The sequence below is a fragment of the Thermoascus crustaceus genome, assembly GCF_041956765.1.
Source record: "Thermoascus crustaceus strain CBS 181.67 unplaced genomic scaffold VTN00scaffold_3, whole genome shotgun sequence".
In the NCBI taxonomy this organism is placed as follows: Eukaryota; Fungi; Ascomycota; class Eurotiomycetes; order Eurotiales; family Thermoascaceae; genus Thermoascus; species Thermoascus crustaceus.
In genome coordinates, this window is record NW_027192529.1 from 1,382,068 (window position 1) to 1,407,110 (window position 25,043).

Here is a 25,043-nt window from a genome sequence, read left to right on the forward strand (position 1 = left end):
CCTCTTCGACAGGAGCCTCTTCGACAGGAGCCTCTTCGACAGGAGCCTCTTCGACAGGAGCTTCCTCGGCTGGCATGTCCTCAGCTGGGGCCTCATTCGCGGAAGTCTCTTCAGCTAGGATATCCTCGAGAACATCCTTGGCGGGAGACTCCTTAGCGGCTGCATCTTCAGTAGGGGCGTCGTCAGGAGAGTCTTCTGCTCCATCAGAGGCTGTAGCACCTTCCTCAGCAAGTCCATGTGAGGAAGAATCCTTTCCGCTTTGTTCCTCGCTTTCCGGTTGCCTGGCGTTCACGTCTTCTAAAGGCTCTTCTGCCTCAGATATCATTGTAACGGCGTCTTCGACAGACTCGTCTTCATCTTCCGAGGAATGACTTTCAGGTGCCGGAACATCCGAGGGTGCTTCCTCGAGCTTCTCCTTAGTCGCGACAGTCTCTTCTGAATCATAATCTGACAGTTCCTCATTGCTAGGTTCCTCCTTAGACTCCGCATCTGGGACAGGTTCGTCAGGCTCCGGGCCGGTTGCAGGTGTCTCCACTCCCTGTGCTTCTTCATAGGAAAAGTCTACAGGTGGATCGGATGCGGTTTCATCTGACACAGACTCTTCTTTCTCTTCAGATACTTGTTTTTCCTCAGTCGACTCGGCTTGAGTCTCTTCGCTGTTTCCATTCTCAGCTGGCTCCTCGTCGTTCTTGGCTGGTGCATCTGTCTTGTCATCATCCTTTGAACCCCCTTCATCGGCGGGGACAGATGTATTTTCAACACCGGCTCCGTTATCTGGGTCTGTAGAACCATTTGCAGTGTCCTCAGAGGCTTCGGGTTCAGCCGCACCGTTGTCGACATCTTGACCCTCCTCCGGAGAATATGCTGGCTCTTTGTCCGCCGAAGATTCTGCGCCTTGGCCTTCGACAGCAGGAGGATCTTGGACTGATTCAGGGCTTTTGCCCTCAGTATAAGCTTCTTTTGCCTTGGAAGCTTCTTTCTCTTCAACATCCTCTTCTTCCTGCCTTGCTGCTGCTTCCTTCTCTGCTGCAACTTTCTCCACCTCTGCAGCCGGGTCGCATTCTGGGAAAATTTCATCATCTAGTTAACATCAGCAGACTACCTGCCTGAACGGGAGTATTTGCATACCATATTCTTCTTCACTACACTCCTTTGGAGGATCATCAAGTTTCGCCGTAGCATCATTGGCTGGAGTTTCTGTCTCGGCTTCGACACCGCTGGTCTCTGGAGGGTCTCCTTGGGCTGGTGTGTCACCTTCCACAGGATTCTCATTCTCCCTTTCCTCGTCCTTCACGGCATCTGCCGCAGCTTCATCTTTATCGCCCGGATCGTCACCGGACTTGCTTTCAGCATCCGGGTTTTGAGTAACATTTCCCTCCTCGGTTGCCTCTTCCTTGGTCTTATTCTCTTCTTCTTTGGCTTCCGTGAAGGGTTCATCTGAAGGCTTGGCAGATTCCTTTTCGGAAGCTGGCTGCTCTGATGGATTCGCATCTGATGGTGCATAGATAACGATTGAGGATTAGTCGATTGACGAAAAATCAAACCCAGTCCGTAGATATATAGATACACAATTGGAGTTATAATGTACTCACCACCAGAGCCAGGAGAAGGCGAATCTTCGGCAGGGGGAGCGGGACTATCGCCCGAGGACCCGTCTGGGGGATTTTCTACTTCCGTTGGCTTTTCCGCCACGGAGTCGGCGTTTTCCTGGTCGTTGCCAGATGTCAGAGGATCCTCAGCTGGAGGAGCAACGGGATGATATAAGAACTCTTGAGTTCGACGATCGAAGGTCTGATAATGACGCTCGAATGTCTGATATTTGAAGGCAGGGAGCTTTGCATACTGGAACTTTTCCCGCTCCATTTTCAGCAGGCCCAATTGGCGGGACGGTGCCGGACTGGGCAATATGCTTGTCTACTTCTGTGGTTGAAGAAGTGTTGACGTTCAAGAGAGTGCCGTTGTTCTTATTATTCCTCTTCTTCTTTCCTTTGCTCATTGCCGCGACGACGAATGACGGGGCATAAGGCGACGCAGCTCTATCTGGGGGAGTTGCGCGTGGCGAGGGAGTGGAGCAATGAGAGAGGTAGAGATGTCTCCAGGCAGTTACACAGAGACACCTTGGGTTGACATGGAAGAAATAATGAGACGGGAGAGGTCGAAAGAGACAGTAGGGCAGCCCGTCATGTAATGCGGAACAGAAAGGAAAAAGGACGCAGGCCAGTTATTTCGACATAAATGGTGGGCTCTAGCGAACACAAACGCAGAGCAACCCATCTTTCCACGCCATCCACCAAGGTGGACATGGTGAAAGCTGCACTGATCCCCGGGTCCTGCAACATGACCGACCAATTACCCGGGAGGACCTCAGTGCCATTGGACCACGTCTCGCAGCCCCAGGAATCCCTGTGTCATTGCGGGCAAGCACGGGAAATCTTAGAATGGGTGAAAGCAGCACGCTTATTCCCTCTGCAGGGCGAGCTGCAGTAGCAATTGAAACGGAGAGAAAAGGATTGGAAGAATGAAGCACGAGAGAGAAAAAAAAGAAAAATACCAGCCACCGGGCCGACCAGTGGAGATTCACTTGTCAGTTTGGTGTGGGTATCATGAAATCGACATCTTAACTTCTGACAGGACAAGATACACAGAGACAATAATCAGTGGCGGGCTTCCGAACCATGCCCACAATGCTCCCGCGAGTCCCTTCGCAGCGGAGTTCGGTAAGAAGAAGCAACATGCTATTTTTGCTCTGCGGTGTGGTTCCTGCCCAACTCCTCAGGCATTAGGCCCAATTGGAAGCCAAACCGCAGGTGCAGTGGACACTGGATAAAGTGATGCGAGATCATTGCGCCTGTCTCGACCTTATCTGTGCGGAAGCAAGGGCGTAGGCGTAGAACCGTCAGTAGATGCCCTGGTTATTGGATCAGCAAGGCATCAAAAACCGAGACCATTGTGCATGCTTGGATATTAGGATAACTAGAGACAGAGGGGAGAGATGAACTTGATAGGACCGATAGTGGGACGGAGAGGGAAGAGCCGTGGAGGAAGCGCGGAGGCTCAAGGGCGGACCAGCACCAAGACGGAAAAGTGGGTGAGGCGGCGGGACAGGCCGGTGCGGAGCGCTGTTCTGGCATCCTCTCACTGGCCAGAGTATATCTTTATCGACGACGCATCCTCGTCGCTGGAGAAACCAGCCAGTGGCACCAGGGCTGATGCATCATATATCCTTGAAAATTTGCAAACGGGAAAGTCGGACTGAAAGGACTCAATCTCATCCAGCTCTGTTGCGTACCTGCGTACCGTACACGAGCTTGTCGAATTGAGAAACCACCTAATCGTTCTGCTTCAACCCAGTCTTCGATTTATCGATGCATATGCCCTTTTGCCTTGGGCCGGTATAGAACGCATTGACCTCTTTTTTTGACGCTGCGGGCATCTTGGAATGCATACCTAAACTGAAAGACGAGGCCTGGTGACTGATCGCTGATATCAACATGCACAGATATAGGAACGAGCATCAGTCCTGGACTTAGCGCCCAGCCAAAGCTGACAGGCACGTCAAGTTTCATATCTCCTCAGATATTTACACCGCTTTCATTAGTTCTGCGGGCCGATTTGACTCGTAAGATGCAGCCTGACAATGACAGCTCTCTTGATCGGGTATCCGAGATGGAAACCGGGCAGCAGCCGCCCGTAAAGCAAAACAACATATCAAACTCAGAGGCGAAATACGTGGTTTTCAGTTTTCCTTGAGATACATAATGGAGGAGAGGCGCTGAAGCCAAAAAAATCTACTTATATATGTTCTGTCCACCTCGCTCTCTATCCCTTCATACAACATAGACTGGCACCTATCGCTTTTGGATCCCAGTCTTTCGTCCCCCACACGCGTGAGCCTCGTGTATGCCAAGGCGGTGAGAACCCGGGGAAGCAAGCATATGCAATTGATCACCTCATATCAAGCCAGTCAGGAGGACCCCTTTGTTAAAATAACTCTCGCGCTTGCGTCTACCTAGCAAACATTCAGATCCCGACCAGATAGCGCTGATGACTCATTTCCTCTACTCACTTCACTTCTGTCGGATTAGGTACCCTTCTGGGATGGATAAGGCTCTCTTGCATGTGCAGAACAAGAGCAAGGAAGCTAGAGAGAAATCGTGATATCAATTCCTTTAACACTAGATATGATTAGTTTGCTTTTAGAAGCAAACATCGGTTGATTGTTGGCCGCTTACCTAGCTAACGCAAAACCTGCCTGCCCCAGAGGTATCTCCCAAATTACCCAAATTGCCTTTCGGCCTCCTGCTCGGACCCATGCTGCAGATGTTATAGATGATTAGGTACACTATGCTACTTACCTAACCTGCATATGTATCTGCCCAAGCGGTGGGCACATAATTTGCTCAACCAAAAGGAAGGTAAATTAGGTACTGTACCTAGATAATGATATCATCGTAGGAAATTACTCCCAATCCTTAAAAAAAGACGCAGCCTGGAGAGCTCTCTATCCAAACCCCCACATTCTACGCCATTGGTCTGACCTAGGAGCCTATCAACATCCTGACCCTGCAAAGCCGACGTTTGCACAGGGACGGGACGGGATCATACCATTATCATTAGGACCCGTCCCCGCATGCATGTGTCTTACGAGATCTAGGGTACCTAAGGTAGAGAAGTGAGGCGGCTTGGGCGGCTACGTATGCGAAGCATGTGAGTGCTACCAAGTAGTGGAAGGGACGAAGCTTGGAACGAATGGATGTACCAGAAAAAGGACTGCTTCCACTAGGTATTTTGCTATAATCCCAAAAGGCGCACATGAAATTTCAATTCATACATCAAGGACGACTAGCACGAAGTCAAGCTCACCGTTATTATCATATACTCTCTTGGTGCACAATGTGATCCATTTCCACTAGTCTATTCTTCGTTCTCTATCCTGATTCACGCAGAAGGAGGCATGGCACCCAAGTTACTCACATCAAGAAACATACGCATCCTCCACATTTCGTTATCCCAGGTCATGCTAAAAATGCATAAGGAGGGAATCTTTGGCAGACACGGTAAGCAAAATAAAGGAAGCCACGGAAGGATATAAACAGGCCAAGTAGCAATGCCACGTGGTGAAGACAAGCTTCTAAACCCAGACTCCAAAAGGCGATGCATGCATAGCAAGACGTATTCTCATAAGTGGACTTCGGTGTCAACTGAGACAAATGCCGCTGTCGGAAGAAGAAAATCATATCGGGATCGAGCCAAGGACAAGCACCATCACCAGGAGAGTAGTTCACAGTTCTTGTTTAACACCACGCCAAACGCCGTACCATGCGAATCAGAAAAGAGAATTATCAGCCCATGTGTGCATCCATTGACACTCTCCACCGAGCACCGTAGATCCTCATAGCGAGGATTACTGAGCTACTCGCAATGGCAACCAGGCCGAGAATTGTGAAGATCCAACCGTTGCCTATAGCGTCGATAATTGGAGCAGCAACAATGGACCCGACGCACGAGAAGATATTGCGCACGAAGTTATTGAGTGCAACACCGGTGGAAGATTTCTTTGGCATGAATTCCGTCAGCATCGTCGTGGCCATGCTGAAGATGAGCATCGAGCCCACGCCGAAAAAGAAGTTGGCAACCATCTTCCCTTGAGTTAGCTGCATCGGTCATCACGAAAGGTGGAGGATAATCGGGTTACCATACCGGAACGAGCCAAAAAACCCCACGTTCAGCAGTCCAGCCATACCAAATTAACGCTGCAGGGTAGATAAAGGCCCCGAGCCAAGCATTCTCGCGCATACGATCTTCGGGACGATACACTAACTTGCCATTTTCGTCGTATCTGTTCGCCTTCTTCGCTTCGCGTTGCATAATCCTGTCCATCCACCGCCCGCCAAAGGCACTGGTGATCATGTAGCCAAGAGAGTTCGGGATGTAGAGCAAGCCAACGATGACTGTGGGGAAGTTGTATGGTGGGCTCCCAAACGTAGCTTGGATACTGACATTCAACACATATAGTGCACCAAAGGTGATACTCGCGTAATACACCGTCAAAAGAACTGGTGGAAACCGCAAGTACATGACGATCCCGAGCGGATCGAGGAAGACCACCTTTAAAACTCTCAGCATCTTTGTTGTGCCTTGAACAACCTGTCGGGACGAAACGCGGCTCAATGGACGTTCCATTGGAGGCATGGGTTCAGCTTCTACGATAGGAGTCTTCCGCACCGCCAGGGTCTCAGGAAGAGCCAGGAGGATAAACAACACGACCACTCCTCCGTATATGACCAGGAACCACTGCGTGCTTCGCCATCCCCACTTCTGTGCCAGAGCGCCGCCGATGATAGGGGCGAATAGAGGACCACACAACGGTCCCAAGTAAAAGATACCCATGGCGCGCCCTCTCTCACGCGCCTCCCAGAGATCAGCAATCGTCCCTGCTCCAACAGCTTGGACGGAGGCAGAAGCTCCACCGCTCAACATACGCATGACGATGAGCATCGCAATGGAGCTGGAAACGGCGCTCAGGACATTGAATACCACAAAGAGGGAGAAAGATATGAGATATATCGTCCGTCGACCCAATGCTTCACTGAAGGATGACCACCACAGTGGAAATATGGACATGCTCAACATGTACAGGGCGATAGACAGATTGGTGATTGTAGGTGTGGTATTCAAATCCCTTGATACCTGGGAAAGAGATGCTAATTTCCAAAGAATCAGAATGGGGCAGGGGAAAAAAAGAAATCGCATTTATCAAGGGAAGAACTCACGGAAGAAAATTGAGCTTCCGAGTGGAGCTGCTGCTGCCGCCACAGCGACGACAAACGTAATGAACCACTTGGTCTTCCGGGGGTACGTCTTTGGATTCTCGACTTCTGCTAGGAGCGTGAACTGGCCGAACAGTCCTCGACGCTTGGATCTCGGTACGACACTTGAAGCCTCGCCCTCCATTTCGGGTTGGAATGAAGGGAAAGCCTCCTCCGGACTCTTGTCCTCGTTTACAGGATGGATACTGGAGGAGCGCTCAGAAAGCGATCGGGAATAATTATTGTCCATCACGATCTCTTCCTTGGATTGTAAGCTTGGACGGCTTGGATTTTCGCTGCTCGTTGTGGGCGATTTTGTGGAAACCGGTTCCGGGTCGGAGACCGCCATCTTGTATCGCTAATCCCGTATACTGGAGTGGTAACACTCAACTGCGAGAAGACGGGTAGGGTAGTAGGTTCTCAAGGCCCGACGGCGCAGATATGTCAAGAATAATTCGTGGGAAAGACTCTTGTGCTGCTGACATTAACTTATGCTGAAAGATGTTTCCGCTTCTGGATAAATAATGACTCCAATCACGCAATCAAGGACAGCAGTGGGCATAGGCTCAGGAAGTATATAGATGGTTCCCAACGTGAGGGATACTGGCCATAGAGAGAGAGGAAGACTGCACAGGGAAGGATAACTGTGCAGTCATGGTATGATCATGGCAAAGAAAGAGAGAAAAGAGAGGGAAAAGAGAGATGAGCTGTGGAGTTCTGGCCGATATCAGAACGGCCAGCTCCATAAAGGGCAGGAGTCATCCTCCCCAAGATCTCCACCTTGAAGGCTCTTGCAGAGCTTTGACGAGTGCCGGACTCCGTCCTGGCCCAAGATCGCAGTCCAATGGCAACGGGCAGGCACGAGGGGGGAATCCGGGAAGGAGCCACGGGCTATCGTAATTGCCCTCGGGCTTGGGAAACAACCGAGTGCAACGCATCGTCATCATCGAATAGAAAAGAGTCTTTTGATCGGTCATCGGACATCCGACATCTGCCCCAGCAAAAGCAGAATTGGCCACCCCCGTGGGCTCAGAGAGGGGGTAGAATCTTGTATGTTTCCGGCGATAGTGAGAGTGGGCTCCGGTGGAAGAGCTTGCCGGTGTCCAGTCATATCCAGTTTGCTTGTGCCGTTATTTCCGTCATTAAGGCCCCCAGCGCTGCCCGACCGCCTTCTGCCGACTCGAGACCGCCACGGCTGCAGCTCTCGGATCCGGGGACGGGGCTTGATCCCTCTTGGCAGAGATCTTGTCAAAAAATAGCCATGGCCATCTTCAACTTCCTGTGCACGGAGTGCACCGTTGCCGCGCTTGGATCTCGGATGATGCCCCAGCGGACCGAGTCGTAGGTTTCGTGCTGGTTAATATAGTCCCTGCAGTAGTTAAGTGCTACTCCCGGACGAGATCATATGAGCAGCGAGGCAGTCAGCATGCAGGAACCCCAGTGGTTCCTGTCAGACTCCTGATCCATGTGCCTCGGGCCTTTCGTGTGGTGAAACAAACGTTCTTTATTTTCCGCAGCGTCTCATAGGCGGTGTAAGCCATGCGACTTGACAATTCGCATTGTGTGCACGAGGGAACCCCACAAGGCTTATCCTCCGGCAGCATCGCCTCTGGCCCATCAGAAGTCAAGACGAGCTACCGTGCCATCTACCATGGGTCTGATCTGCGATAATCTTCATCACAGGAACTCTTTTGAAATTGTCACTTTTTCCCCCGAAGATCAATGGTTGCCCAACTGTAGCAGTGAGGTCTCTGATGTCTTGGCAATCGTAAAGCTTCCCACTTCCATGCGGGGAAATTGCGTGATTAAAGATCGCTGATACTCTATCGTTTATCAGTACCTTATTCTTCCCTGCCGCTGGGAGATCTTAGAAGTTTCCTTGAAGGGCTAACATTGTTAATCGCGATACGTGCAGAGACTGAGATCGAACAGTGCAATCTGTAATTGTTGTGCCCCAGATTTCAATTGCTACTGCAAATAGATCGACCAAGTTGTGGCCACCTCATTCTCGAGTATTCCAACGAGTTCTATTCCGCGCTTCCGGCTAGCCCCTCTTCAATCCGCATAGCACCCCAAGTGATCAACTTACTTCTACTACATAAGTAGGTACACTGACCTGTATAAAGATCCTCAAGAACAGAGATGTTGAGACAGCGGTTACCATACATACATCGTAAAATCTTAGACGTCTGCACTGAACGCGTCCCTCTCGCCGTCCGCAGCCCATCGCCCCGCATAAGTCCATTGAGAAACGCACGGATCGTTTCTGAACGGCCATCATCATCGTCGTCATCATCCCTGCGACTCCTAACGACCATGGCGGACAAGGATAACAGCAATACCACCGGGGTAAGTTCCCTGTCCGGCCACTTCGAGAAGTACCAAGGCGACCGTTACGTCGAGGGATGGGCGGACCTCTGGAATAAAGGCGACAACCTTCCCTGGGACAAAGGCGCTTCCAACCCAGCTCTCGAGGAGACTTTGGTCTACGGGGACAAGGTCCTTGGAAGCCCAATCGAACAGGAGGGGGAGCAGCGGCGCAGGAAGAAGGCTCTGGTCCCCGGCTGCGGGAGGGGCTATGATGTGCTCCTCCTCGCTAGCTTCGGGTATGACGCCTACGGTCTCGAGGTCAGCGAAGCCGCCCTCGAGGCCTGCAAGCAGGAGGAAGCGAAGAGCGGGGAAAAGTACCCCGTGCGGAATCAGGAGGTTGGACGGGGCAAGGTCACTTGGGTCCAGGGTGATTTCTTCAAGGATGACTGGTTGGAGAAGCTCGGGCTGGAGCGGAATAGCTTTCACCTTATCTATGACTACACGGTACGTACTATACTAAGTAGCATCGCTTCCCCCTCGTTCTTTGTCTCTTCATTGTACTTTGTTATCTATTCTATTCTATCCTACTCTAGTCAACTTTTATGACTTCACTATTTTTTGAAGGGGACTCAAATTCTGACAGGATTTTCTGCCTTCTTTTGGCTCTTTCCCGGACGTATAGTTCTTCTGTGCGCTGAACCCATCACTCCGTCCGAAATGGGCACTCCGTCACACACAACTCCTTGCTCCTGCGCCCTGGGGCAACCTTATAACCGTTGAGTTCCCGACGCACAAGGACCCCTTGGAGGGAGGCCCGCCGTTCGCGTCGCCGCCAAAGGCCTATCTGGAGCACTTGAGTTACCCCGGTGAGGACATTCCATACGACTCCAAGGGAAGTATCAGGTCGGACCCTCTGCGGGAGCCAAGTGACAAGGGACTCGAGCGAATCGCACACTTCCAACCCATGCAGACGCATGAGTGGGGCAAGGATGAAAAAGGCGAGATTCGAGACCGGGTTTCTCTATGGCGTCGGCGCGATTAGACGACTGAGGAAACTGGAGATATATGCCGGAGGCCTTTCGTCCAATATTGAGAATAGAATACCCTCCCAGTGAGGGGCGTCGGGCTCAGAAGCTCTTTGTTTGTGACTCTCAGAAAGGAAGGGAAATTTTTTCATCACTTGTCCAGTTCTGGTTCAAGACTCTTTCGTGAGAGCGTTGTAGTGCTCACCGAGCCCGTAAGTATGGCGGTAGTAAGCCAGCCAGATTTTCCGCTTGCTTCTCTCTTCCTCGTCCACTGCGCCTGTGTCACCAGGCTCGATCTTTTCGATTCTCCCATCACCTTGTATAATATTGATCTCGACTCCGTACGCCCTTGCGATCGCTTGTAGCTCCAGCTGCCCTCCCCATTCTGCCGTAAGCCTGATCTTCCTGGTATACTCATCCAAGGGCTCCTCCATAAAAGGCACGAAGTCGTCTTGGTGCTCGAGAATGTAATCCGCCGTCACGGCTCTGACGGCCCGGTATCCGTCATGCTTAGGCGAAGTAACCGTCTCGATGCGCGAGAGCGTTGTAGGTGGGAGAACGATGTTTGCTGGGTCCGGTTTCAAGCCAATCCCCAGACTGTCCAGTTCGCTGGCGATGGCGGAGTAGAGGCAGTGCCCGTCCGGGTTGATCTCGACCTCCTTCAAACCGAGACGCTTGAAGGCTGCATCCATGACTTCTTTCTCATTCCCACGGTGATCTGTTTGCTTCGTGGCTTCCTCAGCGGCGATGGCAGACTGGGCTTCGCGTTCCGCCGCGCGGCGGGCGAGGCGAGCTTTTTGACGGTTAGGTTTCTTGCCCCGTGTGGCGGGGGCCGGTTGCGAAGGCGTCGAAGCTTCTGCTGCTTTACCAGCTTGTTCACTGTTCTTCTCGGATGTTTCTGATGTCGGCTCGGCCCTGTCTTCTCCTGCAACGCTGTTGGGCTCCTCACCATCCTCGAGATTGAGGTTGTCTATGCCATCGACGGGTGGCGCGGGCTCACCATTGAGCTGCGCGATTTCCGCTGCTTGCTTCTCATTAAGTTCCCTCTGGAGTCGTTCGCATTCGTCATTGACGCCCTTGCGGGTCTTCTTGGTCGCAGACTTTTTCTTCTGCGTGATGCGCGCTTGGAGATCTCGTTGCTCTTTGCGGTGTCTTGCTTGTAGCTCTTCCATGTTGGGGTCTATAGGATGAAAAATGTAAATTCTATAAAATTAAAGAAAATATATGCAGGCACATGAACGAGAGTATGAGGAAATTTGCTGAATACGGTAAGTGTTTGGGGACTGGAGGGGACTGAGGGGCCCATCAGACTGTTGCCCCGTAAACCCTGACATCGGTGCCCTAAACTTCACCCAGATAGGAATGGGGCGCCCTGTCGGCGTCTAACTTGTTCCGTTCCGACGAGCCTCGGTCCATGGCTATCCCCCCAGATCCAAGACCCCGACCGTCGGGTCTGAGCATATGGATAGCCGCCAAGGGAGGGTCTTCTGGGGATGATGGTCAACGCTCGTCCTCCTTGAACTGTCAACCTTTCTTTATACCCTCATTTTGGTTATAATATTTCAAATTTTGCCAAAATCATCGCAATGGACACTCAGAGCCTCTTCAACGTCGAGGTAAGAGAAGCTATTTTCTTATTCCGTACATTCCCGTCTCCACTTGGCGTTGCTTGCTGATAATGCTGGCTCTCCAGGGCAAAGTGGTGCTGGTCACCGGCGGAGCAAAAGGTATCGGCCGCATGATCTCGGAGGGCTACGTCACCAATGGCGCTACGGTTTACATTTCATCCCGTGATGCGAAGGCCTGCGAGAAGGCCGTGAACGAGCTCAATGCGCTGGGCAAGGGCAAGGCTTATGCCATCCCAGCCGATTTCTACAAGGAAGAGGATTGCAAGAAACTGGCGGAGGAGTTTGCGAAAAGGGAAAGCAGTATGTACACCAGACTAGTGCTTTATCTATCGGCTGCCATTTCCGTCCGTCCAGAAGCGGGAACTTTCTGACGAAAATACCTTCGTCTGGCAGAGCTCCACGTGCTAGTCAACAATTCCGGTTCCAACTGGGGCGCTCCTTACGATGAATACCCGTCTGCTGCCTGGACCAGAGTCCTGACTCTGAACCTCCATCGACTCTTTCTCATCACACAGCTGCTGACACCGCTGCTGGAGAAGGGTGCCGGCGAGGGCGACCCGGCCCGAATCATCAACATTGGAAGTGTCGATGGCCTGCGCGTTCCTGCTCTAGAGACGTTCGCATACAGCGCTAGCAAAGCGGGTCTGCATCACCTGAGTCGAGTGCTGGCATACCATCTGGGAAAAAGAAACATCACGTTCGTTCACCCAGCAGCTGTGGTCTCGTGATCCCCTTAGGCTAATTATCACTTGCGCTATGCAGATCCAACACACTTGCCTGCGGCCCGTTCGAAAGTAAAATGATGGCTGCCACGCTAAAGAAATACCGAGATGTCATCGAGGGAGGTATTCCACTAGGCCGTATCGGGACCCCACAGGACGTTGCAGGTGCGTGCCTGTTTTTGAGCAGCCGGGCTGGATCGTATGTGAATGGAGCAACGATTACCCTTGATGGCGGAACTGTCATAAACGCTAGACTCTGAGTATGTTGCGTAAAACGGGATTTTACATATCCTTGGGGGTCCCAAATTTGGCCACTCTGCGGCCAAGTCTCGATGAACCTTTTGACTGCTGATTTCGAAAGTGTATACTGTACGAAATATCGGATGTGTCATCCGTATTAAAAGGTATAATGGAATAATTTCTTGTTCCTCAGAAGTTGCCAGATTCTCCGGAAGCTGAGACCGTTGGGTATCCATGTACGCAGTACACAAAGATTGTATGTAGGGCTAGGAAAATCGGATCTAGATTTTATCCACTACTGTGCTACGGTGATCGGCCTGCCGCCCATGCCGCCCGCCATCCTGGCATTCCAAGCGTGGGATGGGAGCTTGCGCCGGGTACCGAAGGAAGGTGACAAAACCTACATTCTAATTAGTCCAATAGCAGTTCTTGGTCGATCGCTTGCCACCAAAGAATGGCGATTCATCCAGAGGTCCGCGTGGGTTTGAACGCGGGTTTGGGTGGAGCAACCGTCATCATAGGTTGTCTTTCGTCACTGCTCTGACGAGAGCTGCGCGAAGTCCTGCAGCGGCCCTCATCAAGTTATCAGGACAGCGTGGGAGGCCTCAGTCCTCTAGATAACCCCGCCAGCTTGTATTCTACTTTCCCACAGTTATTTAATTAGACCTGCACAACCCATTCCTCATCCTCCTGTCGCATTTCTACCCCCTTAGCTCTCGGGTCATATCCCCTTTTTTCACCGCTTTCGCAGCTTTATTTGGTGTAGACTCGCCGCACGGAGCTGCGTTCTCGACGGTCGAGACCAGAAGTTTAAAAAGCGCCTTTCCTCAGTTATTATTGACTACTTGGCCCCTTAACCAGCATCCTTGTTCTGAACCTTCTTGATACCCTCTCGCATCGCTTAAGACGCAGCTAAGTAGTGGTACGATGAGCTCGTCAAATGGCCACAATCGAAACGGCTCCGTCGTGGACCCTTTTTCCGAGCCCGACGTCTACTATGGCGACGAGGCCCTCGTGTCGCGGCAAGTGAAGGACCACAGGCGCGCGTTCTCTCAGGTAAGCAGCGACGGCAACTTACCTTCAGATCTGCCGTTAGCTAAGGCTTTTCTTGCACCGTCCGCCCAATAGAACTTGAAGGTGTTCAACCGTGAAGATATCAAGAACTATCTGGGAAAGATACCGGCACGGAGATCCAGCCATGGTGAGTCGCTTCCTTCTACTCTACCCCTGCGCAACCTGAAACCTTGATCAAGATCATTGATCCATCATACGTGGTGTAACAGACGAAGCTTCTGCCCAACCGCGCAAATTCCTCATCGATGTCGACGCGACCATGGAAAGCCTCCTGGAAAGGGAGGATACGGACAAGAACATGCAGATAACAATCGAGGATGTGGGCCCGAAGGTGTGCTTCGAACCGCCCTCGAATGTTCCAAATTGAGAGGCAGTTGCGCTGACTCCTAGCCTAGACGCTGGCAGTCGGAACGGCAGCCTCATCCGGGTACAATAAGTTCGACGTTCGCGGAACCTACATGCTCTCCAACCTCCTCCAGGAGCTTACCATCGCCAAAGACTATGGCCGGAAGCACATCATTCTCGATGAGGCGCGCCTTAGCGAGAACCCGGTCAGCCGTCTGTCCCGTCTGATCAAGACTTCCTTCTGGAATGCCCTGACTCGGAGGATTGACGGTTCAAACATCCAAGTTGCGGGAAGAGATCCCAAGGACTGGACTGACGACCCACGGCCTCGCATCTATGTCCCACCAGGCGCGCCTGAGCAGCTTGAGTACTATACTAAAATCGCTCAGTCGCATCCAGAGCTCCGCTTAGATGTGCAATTGCTCGATGGAGAGATCACCCCCGAATACGTCAAAAATCTCAATAGCAAACCCGGTCTCCTTGCGCTGGCCATGGAAGAATACACGGATGAAGAGACCGGAGAGAAAGATCTCCGCGGTGTGCCGTTCGTCGTCCCCGGTGGAAGGTTCAACGAGCTTTACGGGTGGGACAGTTACATGGAGTCTCTGGGTCTCATCGTCAGCGACCGGGTCGATCTGGCGAAATCCATGGTTACCAACTTCTGCTTCTGCATCAAGCACTACGGAAAGATCTTGAATGCCAACCGATCGTATTACCTGTTGCGTTCCCAGCCGCCGTTCTTAACCGACATGGCACTCCGCGTCTACGACAAGATCAAGACGGAGCCCGATGCGTTGGAGTTCTTGCGGAAAGCGATTCTGGCGGCCATCAAGGAATATTACAGTGTCTGGACGGCGGAACCGCGATATGACAAGGCCACTGGACTGTCGAGATACCGACCGGAGGGTCTTGGGGTCCCGCCGGAGACGGAGCCGACTCACTTCACTCACCTCCTGACGCCATATGCGGAGAAGCACGGTGTGACATTCAAGGAATTTGTCCAGGCCTACAATGATGGAAAGATCAAGGAGCCCGAGCTTGATGAATACTTCCTGCATGATAGGGCTGTCCGTGAGTCTGGCCACGACACGAGCTACCGTCTTGAACGGGTCTGCGCAAACCTCGCAACGGTGGACTTGAACTCCCTGCTATACAAGTACGAAGTTGACATCGCGAGAACGATCCGCACCTACTTTAAGGACAAGTTGGAGATCCCCCAGGAATTCCGCACTCCCGCAACTCAAAACATCGAGTTCGAGTCATCCGCAGTGTGGGACCGTCGTGCAAGGAAGAGAAAGATGGCGATGGACATGTACCTGTGGGACGAGAGCAAGGGAATGTTCTTCGACTACGACACCGTCAAGAAGGAACGCACGTCCTACGAGAGCTGCACCACGTTCTGGGCTATGTGGGCGGGACTGACGTCCCCGCAGCAGGCCGCGGAGATGGTCAAAAACGCGCTGCCCAGGTTCGAGGTCTACGGCGGTCTCGTCTCGGGATCTGAGGAATCTCGCGGTGCCGTCGGCCTGGACAGGCCCAATCGGCAGTGGGACTACCCGTACGGCTGGGCACCGCAGCAGATGCTCGCGTGGACGGGTCTCCTGCGCTACGGATACCAGGAGGAGGCCGAGAGGCTGGCGTACAAGTGGCTGTTCATGATCACCAAGGCCTTTGTCGACTTCAACGGTGTTGTCGTCGAGAAATACGACGTGACTCGACCGATTGATCCGCACAGGGTCGATGCAGAGTATGGAAACCAGGGCATTGACTTCAAGGGTGTCCCCAGGGAAGGGTAAGTTTCTTCTTCAACCTTCCATCCGCTCCACTAAAATCTATCCGCTTTCGTCGAAGATTTTTACTTACTGACACGGCTCACAGCTTCGGATGGGTCAACGCCAGCTACGTCTACGGACTGGAGATCCTGAACGCACACCAGAGACGCGCTCTCGGGGCGATCACTCCATTCGAGACGTACAGCCGCGCTGTCTCCATGCAGCCCTTCTAAGAGTAGAATTCTCGACCTGAAATTAAAAAGAAAAAATAAAAAGCTGTCTTCATACAATAAATAAAAAAGGAGCAGGCGATTGACTGACCGACTGACTCTGCTACCTAGAGAGGTAAACCCCGTTTTAGAGAGGCAAGACAAAGTTTTTTTTTTCCTTTCAAATTGGTCTACTACAAAGTCTACAGTTTCTATCACTTGGGTTCAAGGTGTACTGTACTCGATAAATAATATAAACTGGAGACAAAGGGGACTAAAGTTGTTCTGCTTATCATTATAGGGCGTCGGTTATTTCGTTTGAACTTGATGCGGGTTTACTCGTTTGGCTTTGATTAAATCCAGTCTGGGTCTTCGTCTGGTCTCCACAGAAACATATGGACATACAACTGAAATGGACTACTAACATCCGTTCTTTCCTCCTAGGATCGGATGAGTCATAGTTCACAAATAGGTAGATTCCACCACCATCATTGAAAGGGTTTATTTTATTACATACATTATTACAGCTTTGATTTAACTTAGGTAGTTAGTTAATTACTCGCTCTGTCCTTAGTTAGAATAATAATAATTATTATTATCTTTTCTCTTGTTGCAACTTCTACGGTGATCTCCCAGAAGGCCAAAGCACAACTCAACCGTCTCGGTCAAGGACCGCCTGTCTATACCGTCTTAGCGGCATGCACCCCGCCATGCAAGGGTTCAAATGGAGCACAAAGCTCGTTCTGGGGCCTGTAGTAGTGTGGTGAGCACTCCGTAGTGGTGAGTCGATCCGTAAGACATGGGGCAATGGATTGGAGAAGTATACAGTATCCCTGTTTGAGAAAGGTCCGACATCCGCCGACAGGATATAGATTCCGGTATTAAATATTACACAGCAAGCACAACCTCCGAGTTTTGATCGTGAGCGTCGCAGGTGCATCTGCCAGGTTGAGCTGCTGCTCTGGTCCGTTATTGGTCAGCCAGAGGGAGTCGGACCTCGAGCTTCAGCCGAGGTTTAACGGAGGAAGGACAATGATCGTCCACGAGCTATCAGGTCCAGGATCTGGAGAGCGCCAGCGCCCGCAGACTAGCTGAGACAAGCTCCTTAGATCTGGATACCTGGCTCTAACCTGCGGACAGAGTCCATGACAAAAAGGAAAAACCCCCATACACTCTCCATCAACCGGATAGAGACTCCAGCTTCAGCAGTCATGACATCGTCTATCCTGGTACTGTAGACAGAAACCCCAAGCAGCTGGGTTAGGTTGCGACATCCTGACGTGCACTTTGTGTATTGAATTATTGAATGCCTGGAGCAGATCCAGGCCATATCGATCAATCAGCGCGTGCGGCTATGCTGGGTAAAATACGTTACCAACGTTGACTAGTAGTGCCCGAATACCGGGGGTGACGCGCCAGAATGTGCATCCGCCGGGACCGGATGAGCTGGTCGACAGACTGTTGGGAATTTGGGATGGATACAGAGCTCGAATTCCGCCGAGGATCGCTCTGTTTGAGTCACTCGATGCCCCCAGACAGCCATTGACAGACACAGAGAGCGGTGACATGGAGCGTTGTCGAGGTGACAAGCACATGCAAAAAGACTATCCGCACTTCCATAGCAGTCCTGCGCAGTCATGTGCGGCCGGCTTCTCCCGCCCCTCACAAGCACATCGTCGACCGTAGTCTTCCTCTGCAACGTCACCCAGGCAGGGCCAGCACAGCGCTTTTTCATCTCCAGCATTCCAGGGCCGCCACGAAAAGGCTCAAACTCGGAGAAAGACCAGCCAGAATATGGGGCAGGCTCCAGATCTATGCGGATTACCATACGGTACCCCACTTTCTCTCCACCATTTGGTGGCAAGCACGTAACCCAGAATGTGTTACTGACGCGCCCCCAGCGCCGAGAGCAGCGTCCATTAGACCGAGGATCCCCATCCTCTCTCCCGAACCGCATACGGACCGTGACGCCAATCCAGGCCTATGAGCTCTCGTTCTCTCGGAGCTCCCTGAGAAACCTGGAGATCGGTGGTACCGAAATGAGAAAGCCTCCGGGCGTCTCGCCTTTCGTCCTGTCAGCGAACCCGGGGCACCGCCAGTCACGATACCGGACCGTACCTGTTTTTGACATGTCCCGCTGAGCCGAAAGTTTGCCGGGTTAGGCCTTCTGACGCATTCGCCATGGCCGTAATAAGTACCTTGGCTTTTTAGCTTGTGATTTTCCAGCTACCTCGAGCCGGATTTATGATTCATACTTCCCTTCCTTCCTTCTTCCCATAATCCTGCTCGTTTTTCTTTCATAAAGCTTGAGGGAGGTAAGCTATACCCATACCATATACCAGACAATCAAAGGCGTCATTCAAGGTTCCTGTCCCGATTGGCGCTCCGGTAGCTTGGATCCCGGATCCTTGTGACGTCGTTGAAATTGACTCTTATCCGCATCTCTATTATTCTCCACGTCTAACTGTCTGATGTTCTCTCTAGACCTTAAAGCCCTGTTTGATCGTATAGCACAACCATCCGCCACCATGAGCCAGAGTCTGTTTGAGCAGGAGGACCGGAAGTACTGGGAGGATGTCCAGGCCGTGAAGGAGTGGTGGAAGGACTCGAGATGGAGGCACACCAAGCGCCCGTTCACCGCGGAGCAGATCGTGGCCAAGCGTGGTAACCTGAAGATCGAGTACCCCTCCAACACCCAGGCCAAGAAGCTGTGGAAGATCGTTGAGGAGAACTTCAAGGTTCGTGACATTGAATCTTTAGATCTCTAAAACTTGCTGACGCCCAGAATAGAACAGAACCCCCAGCTTCACCTATGGCTGTCTCGAGCCGACCATGCTCACCCAGATGGCCAAGTACCTTGAGACTGTCTATGTCTCTGGCTGGCAGAGCTCCTCCACGGCCTCGTCGACTGACGAGCCTTCCCCCGATCTTGCTGACTACCCCATGGTGAGTCGTGTCTGGTTGCTGCGACTGCTAATTCATATGCTGACGAGCTTTTAGAACACTGTCCCCAACAAGGTCAAGCAGCTGTTCATGGCCCAGCTGTTCCACGACCGGAAGCAGCGCGAGGAGCGCATCACCACTCCCAAGGAGAAGCGTGACAAGGTTGCCAACATCGACTACCTGCGCCCCATCATTGCCGATGCGGACACTGGTCACGGTGGTCTGACCGCCGTCATGAAGCTGACCAAGCTCTTCGTCGAGGCTGGTGCTGCCGGTATCCACATTGAGGACCAGGCTCCTGGTACCAAGAAGTGTGGCCACATGGCCGGTAAGGTGCTGGTTCCCATCAGCGAGCACATCAACCGTCTGGTGGCCATCCGTGCCCAGGCTGACATCATGGGTGAGTCTGAACGTCAAAGTATCAAGTGAAACGAAAGGACCATACTGATTGTCTCTAGGCACTGACCTCCTCTGCGTTGCCCGTACTGACTCTGAGGCCGCCACTCTCATCACCTCCACCATTGACCACCGCGACCATGCCTTCATCGTCGGCTCGACCAACCCCAACCTGCAGCCCCTCAACGACCTGATGGTCGCTGCTGAGCAGGCCGGCAAGACCGGTGACGAGCTGCAGGCCATTGAGGACAACTGGGTTGCCCAGGCTGGTCTGAAGCTGTTCAACGACGCTGTCGTCGACACCATCAAGGCCGGTGTGCACCCCAACAAGCAGGCACTCATCAACGAGTACCTCCAGGCCGCGAAGGGCAAGAGCAACTCCGAGGCTCGCGCCATCGCCAAGCGTATCACTGGTGTCGACATCTACTGGGACTGGGATGCCCCTCGTACCCGTGAGGGCTACTACCGCTACCAGGGTGGCACCCAGTGCGCCGTCAACCGTGCCGTCGCCTACGCTCCGTTCGCTGACCTCATCTGGATGGAGTCCAAGCTCCCCGACTATGCCCAGGCCAAGGAGTTCGCCGATGGTGTGCACGCCGTGTGGCCCGAGCAGAAGCTTGCCTACAACCTGTCCCCATCCTTCAACTGGAAGGCCGCCATGCCCCGTCACGAGCAGGAGACCTACATCGAGAGGCTCGGCAAGCTCGGCTACTGCTGGCAGTTCATCACCCTGGCCGGTCTGCACACCACCGCCCTCATCTCCGACACCTTCGCCTCTGCCTACGCCAAGCACGGTATGCGCGCTTACGGTGAGCTGGTGCAGGAGCCCGAGATGGACCGCAAGGTCGACGTTGTCACCCACCAGAAATGGAGTGGTGCCAACTACGTTGACAACCTGCTGAAGATGGTGACTGGTGGTGTCAGCAGCACCAGCGCTATGGGCAAGGGTGTCACTGAGGAGCAGTTCAAATAAGCGGTTTGAACGGTCTTCCATCCGAGTACGACTATTGACGTTGTGGAAAAAGTTCTGCCCAAGTGACGGGAAAAAATTGGGCCAGACAGATTATGTAAAAGGTCTTGATCGATAGAGCGGGCCTGCTCTGATCGTTGGGCGGGCATTGTATTCTTCAGTTTGGATATAACCTACATGCCGTGGGGCCTGATTCTCTTTTTTTTTGTACATCTGTGCGTTGCACCGATCTTGTATTTTGACCATGTATGTATCTGCAGTTTCGAGTCTTTAGATTTATGACCGAATTTTGGATCTATATCTAAAATATATTGTTTATTTTCTTGGGTATCTGTAGCTGCATGGTACCTGAACGGTTCAATTTTGAATTAGAGTGTAGATGGATCACCCCGCTCTATATTCTTATCTGAATGGACCTCTTGACACATTTGAATGAGATACATCCTTCAGCGATGGATGCGTCGGCTAGTTGTCAACTTCAAGGCTCGATTCACCGATAGGCTACGAACTGCAACAAAGCGGAAAAGTTGGATGTGGAGACAGCACGGTTAAGCGGGCCCTATCAAACCACGTAATCCATGCTCTGCTCTAGGGAAGATCATTAGAGCAGGCGCTGCTTTTACTATATTGTGATCTGGACTGGCTCCGTTTGTGATATGTTACCTATCACAAGCGTTATCTTCGCTCTCGATAGTGTGAAACATCACGTGTGTATAAAATAGCAATATATCCAAAAAAGCCGAGGCTTTTTTGACAGCGTCGATCTCGCCTATCCAGGCATGCCAACATGGTCAACGTTCAAGTAGGAGTAGTACAGTAGACAGGGGGCTGACGGCATGATGGAAGTGGAGATGTCCAAAGACCGAGAAGAAGCAGCGAAAGCATGTGCTCGGCGCCGCGGCTCCCGAGCGGGTGTCTCCGCATGTCCCCTGGCATCTCTCTGTACCTCCTCTCCTGACATCCATCACTTATGACTTCTTTCTATTCAGGAGGGATATCATCTGTCTTTGACGGCTTTCAAGTCCTCCTGAAATCTCCTGGTCCCATTCTGTCTGCCCCCGCGTCCGATGACGTAGGTAGCTAGCAGCTTCTCCAGTCCAGACCCAAAGATTTACTTAGCTCAAAGCGCGTGCCATCTCCGAAGCAATGGGTGCCTCTGATATCCCCAAGCTCCAGCACACGCCGCTCGAGGAGATCCCTCAGCGTGCTGCCAAACTGCGCGAGACCTTCCGTGCGCACAAGACTCGCGACGTCGAGTTCAGACTTGTCCAGCTCCGCAAGCTCTACTGGGCGTAAGTTCATGCCATAGCCTCCCAGCTTCCAGCTATATAGCTCCAATTCCAGCTCTCTTCCGGCCGCTACATTTTACAGACAGCGTTGCTGATTTTTTATGCTTACCACAGTATCAAAGACCGCGAAAGCCTCATCGTCGATGCTCTCAGCCGCGACCTGGGCAAGCCCGTCTTCGAGTCCCATATCAGCGAGATCGGATGGCTCGAGAACGACATCATCTTCATGACCCGCAACCTGAAGAAATGGGTGAAGGATGAGAAGGCCGAGGATATCGATTTCTCGTTCAAGTTCATAAACCCGAAGATTAGGAAGGAACCGCTGGGTACCGTGCTGGTTATCGGGTGCGTCCGCGTCCTTTTCTTTGTTTGAGTCGCCGCTGCGGCTGGGATGTTCAATTACGCTGACTTATGTGTAAACTGAGTGCAGCGCCTTCAATTACCCATTCCAGCTGACCCTGGGTCCGGTCATTGGTGCTATTGCCGGCGGTAACACCGTCGTTATAAAGCCTAGTGAAAATGCCGCCCACAGCGCTGTTGTCATGCAGCAGATCATCGAGGCCGGCCTCGACCCGTCATGCTATACCGTTGTTCAGGGTGGGATCCCAGAAACCCAGGCACTCCTTGCGGAGCGCTGGGACAAGATCTTCTTCACCGGCAGCGCCAATGTCGGCCGCATCGTAGCCAAAGCGGCCGCTCAGTACCTCACGCCCGTGGTGCTGGAGCTGGGCGGTTTGAACCCGGCTATCATCACGAAGAACGCCGATCCCAGGCTGGTCGCGCGCCGGATGCTGTGGGCGAAGACCATGAACGCGGGTCAGGTCTGCACATCGCAGAACTACTTGCTTGTGGAGAAGGAGATCGTCCCCGCAGTGGTTGAGGAGTTCAAGAAGACATACAAGGAGTTCTTTCCTTGCGGAGCAAAGTTGTCTCCAGACTATGCACGCATCATTAATGATGGTGCGTTCCGCCGCATAAAGGCCATGATTGACAACAGCAAGGGCAAGATCCTGTTCGGGGGCACCATGGATGAGAAGGAGCGCTTTATCGAGCCGACTATTTTCCAGGTTGACTCCACTGATGACTCGTTGCTTGCGGAGGAGAGCTTCGGTCCTCTTATCCCGATTCTTCCTGTGGAGAACGTGGATGAGGCTATCAAGATTGCCAATGGCATCCAGGAAACGCCGCTCGGTATTTACCCTTTCGGCACGAAGGCAGAGACCGACAAGGGTAATCACTCCAGTTATTCAGCAACCTGTTAAAGAGCTTTTGTATGTGATACTAATCCATTTCACCGCAGTCCTCGCATGCACTCGCTCAGGTGGTGCCTCCGTCAACGACGCCGCCTTCCATCTCCGGACCCTCCCCTTCGGAGGCGTTGGAGAGAGCGGTCATGGCGCGTATCGCGGAAGGGCCAGCTTCGATACCTTCGTACACCGTCGTCCGGTCACCACCACACCCGGCTGGCTTGAGACCTTTATCTCCATCCGTTACCCTCCGTTTGCTGGCAAGCTGTCCAGATACAACAAAGCCTTTAACCTGATTCCTGATTTCGACCGTGAGGGACGCAAGCTGCGCCTCGGCTGGCTGCGATTCTTGCTGACGCTCGGTGGTGGAACTGCGAAGGCCGGCGCTGGCAGGGCGGCGGTTGTAGTACTTGGTGGGTATATTTTATATATTGTTTTTTAACTGCCCTAGATCCAGCACGTTCTCCATTCCCAGCCGTGCCCATCCCGTCCCTATCCCCTGAAATTTTCTGTTTCAAGGTTCTCACTCTCCATGTGATTGTTAGACGAGGAAGAGAAACCTGAAAACACAGAGAACGAGGAGTGAACCAAAACAACGCTCCTGCTCTGACGTATGAGAGGGAAGCATGCTTCCAGGACGGATGGATGTCGTTCGTCGTCATTTCGCGCTGCTACCTTTTGCTATCTTTCACGCCATTCTTTCGTGCCTTGCTTTTTTTGCCTTCTACAAGTCCCCTCAGCCATACCCCTTCGCAGTCCTCGTCTCTTGACTTGCCTTGCGCAGTCACTTGAAGCAGAATACCCCCTTTGCGCTTTATTCCAGATACCCTCGTTGCGCAATCTTTTCCACACGCACATACTTTCCACCGACCAGATTGTTTGCTTACTTTTTATAGTTCTGTACCTCATTCGACAGTACCTCGAGCGACGGTCGAAACTGTAATCATAAGATCCGTACTACCTAGCGAACGTCAACCAACTGAGCTAAAACTCCAGCTGGTCTGTTGGAACAGTTCAAAAAGGAAAAAACAGTTGGCTATCTTAATCTGAAAGGCATCTGAGAGAGAAAGAAAGAAGGAAGGAAATCTTGGGTTCCATTTATTACTGACTGCCTCTAATCTCTAAATCTAATTCAATACCCTTTTTTTCCTTCTCTTCCCCTACACTGCGATTGAGTTGAGATCGGATTCTCTCTGTCGACTCCTTTGAAATTGGAGCTGATTGCTTTTTCATTACTTCGTTCCCTTTTTTGTATTTCTGTTGTATTTCTCATGATTTTATTTGTTATTGATGGCTCATGGACTTTTTCTTAGCTTTACCTTTGGCGTGTTTGTATGAAATCGATTTTCCTTAACAAAATTTCGATTGTTTATTTATCTCTTTATTCCGACATTTTCCGACGGCTGCGCAAGGTGGTTTGGGATACTAGTACCTGGTTTTTTTGCTTGCTTACCCACGCTCATTTGTCTTGCTTACACTGAGAGTAGTTTTATATATTGCTCATGCAGGGTGGTGCTGGCTGCTTTTTGCTACCCATGTACCAACATCAGATGGATATGACTATGAATATGTTCATAGCTACCTACTTAAACTACCTAAGCAAGCTCGCATAGCTCGCATATGATTACTCTGAATGGATATATTTATCGCCTGATTACCGATCGATCAACCGATTTGGTAATGGATGAATGATAAATAAAAAATAAAGTATGCTATGATGATCATTGATGTGCACATTCAGTCTTTTAGTTTACTTCGTTGGAAGTATCTGTTTGTCTTTCTCTTGGGCTATATATAGTTATATATACATATTGGCTATTCTGCGGCTACTTATATAATTTAATCACGTTGTTTGAGGCACTGTACAAAGAAAAGAATTGCAGCAGTGCTAAATGTTATATATATATATATGTGCATATGACACAGCACAACACTGTGCTGATTGCTGTAACGACGGGCCTAAGACTTCTTAGGCAGGGGATCGTTGGGTTTATCTTGAAGGACAGAAGACAAGGGAAAAGATAAATAATGAGTCGTTACTAGCAATGTTAACTCTAAGGTTGC

The 25,043-nt window shown here is 51.7% G+C and overlaps 10 protein-coding genes across 10 annotated transcripts in view; 7 read left to right on the forward strand and 3 right to left on the reverse strand.

Moving 5' to 3' along the window:
- VTN00DRAFT_5679 (uncharacterized protein) overlaps nt 1-1,996 on the reverse strand; it is a gene marked incomplete at both ends in the record, with an annotated part of 3,868 nt that extends 1,872 nt beyond the window's left edge. The window contains 4 exons of the mRNA XM_069432235.1: nt 11-1,080; nt 1,129-1,491; nt 1,593-1,791; nt 1,844-1,996. Coding sequence (XP_069288116.1) covers nt 11-1,080; nt 1,129-1,491; nt 1,593-1,791; nt 1,844-1,996 — 1,785 coding nt within the window. The remainder of the gene's footprint in view (nt 1-10; nt 1,081-1,128; nt 1,492-1,592; nt 1,792-1,843) is intronic.
- A 996-nt stretch (nt 1,997-2,992) lies between these two features.
- On the forward strand, nt 2,993-3,256 carry VTN00DRAFT_5680 (uncharacterized protein; the record flags this gene model as incomplete). The annotated part of the gene is made up of 1 exon (XM_069432237.1): nt 2,993-3,256. The coding sequence occupies one exon, from the start codon at nt 2,993-2,995 to the stop codon at nt 3,254-3,256; it is 264 nt and encodes an 87-aa protein (XP_069288117.1).
- A 2,086-nt stretch (nt 3,257-5,342) lies between these two features.
- On the reverse strand, nt 5,343-7,158 carry VTN00DRAFT_5681 (uncharacterized protein; the record flags this gene model as incomplete). The annotated part of the gene is made up of 3 exons (XM_069432238.1): nt 5,343-5,639; nt 5,701-6,704; nt 6,774-7,158. 3 exons carry the CDS (start codon nt 7,156-7,158, stop codon nt 5,343-5,345), a joined length of 1,686 nt encoding a protein of 561 aa, XP_069288118.1.
- Nucleotides 7,159-9,125: 1,967 nt separating this feature from the next.
- VTN00DRAFT_5682 (uncharacterized protein) lies at nt 9,126-10,161 on the forward strand (the record flags this gene model as incomplete). The annotated part of the gene is made up of 2 exons (XM_069432239.1): nt 9,126-9,623; nt 9,802-10,161. The coding sequence occupies 2 exons, from the start codon at nt 9,126-9,128 to the stop codon at nt 10,159-10,161; spliced, it is 858 nt and encodes a 285-aa protein (XP_069288119.1).
- A 153-nt stretch (nt 10,162-10,314) lies between these two features.
- On the reverse strand, nt 10,315-11,316 carry VTN00DRAFT_5683 (uncharacterized protein; the record flags this gene model as incomplete). The annotated part of the gene is made up of 1 exon (XM_069432240.1): nt 10,315-11,316. One exon carries the CDS (start codon nt 11,314-11,316, stop codon nt 10,315-10,317), a length of 1,002 nt encoding a protein of 333 aa, XP_069288120.1.
- Nucleotides 11,317-11,730: 414 nt separating this feature from the next.
- Nucleotides 11,731-12,754, forward strand: VTN00DRAFT_5684 (uncharacterized protein; the record flags this gene model as incomplete). The annotated part of the gene is made up of 4 exons (XM_069432241.1): nt 11,731-11,760; nt 11,838-12,072; nt 12,166-12,469; nt 12,535-12,754. 4 exons carry the CDS (start codon nt 11,731-11,733, stop codon nt 12,752-12,754), a joined length of 789 nt encoding a protein of 262 aa, XP_069288121.1.
- Nucleotides 12,755-13,661: 907 nt separating this feature from the next.
- On the forward strand, nt 13,662-16,158 carry VTN00DRAFT_5685 (uncharacterized protein; the record flags this gene model as incomplete). Its single annotated transcript, XM_069432242.1, has 5 exons — nt 13,662-13,790; nt 13,863-13,935; nt 14,018-14,139; nt 14,204-15,945; nt 16,032-16,158. 5 exons carry the CDS (start codon nt 13,662-13,664, stop codon nt 16,156-16,158), a joined length of 2,193 nt encoding a protein of 730 aa, XP_069288122.1.
- Nucleotides 16,159-17,771: 1,613 nt separating this feature from the next.
- VTN00DRAFT_5686 (uncharacterized protein) lies at nt 17,772-18,275 on the forward strand (the record flags this gene model as incomplete). The annotated part of the gene is made up of 1 exon (XM_069432243.1): nt 17,772-18,275. The coding sequence occupies one exon, from the start codon at nt 17,772-17,774 to the stop codon at nt 18,273-18,275; it is 504 nt and encodes a 167-aa protein (XP_069288123.1).
- Nucleotides 18,276-18,662: 387 nt separating this feature from the next.
- On the forward strand, nt 18,663-20,446 carry VTN00DRAFT_5687 (uncharacterized protein; the record flags this gene model as incomplete). Its single annotated transcript, XM_069432244.1, has 4 exons — nt 18,663-18,872; nt 18,925-19,080; nt 19,135-19,477; nt 19,536-20,446. 4 exons carry the CDS (start codon nt 18,663-18,665, stop codon nt 20,444-20,446), a joined length of 1,620 nt encoding a protein of 539 aa, XP_069288124.1.
- Nucleotides 20,447-21,589: 1,143 nt separating this feature from the next.
- On the forward strand, nt 21,590-23,565 carry VTN00DRAFT_5688 (uncharacterized protein; the record flags this gene model as incomplete). The annotated part of the gene is made up of 5 exons (XM_069432245.1): nt 21,590-21,735; nt 21,847-22,077; nt 22,163-22,962; nt 23,033-23,392; nt 23,525-23,565. The coding sequence occupies 5 exons, from the start codon at nt 21,590-21,592 to the stop codon at nt 23,563-23,565; spliced, it is 1,578 nt and encodes a 525-aa protein (XP_069288125.1).
- Nucleotides 23,566-25,043: the final 1,478 nt, after the last annotated feature.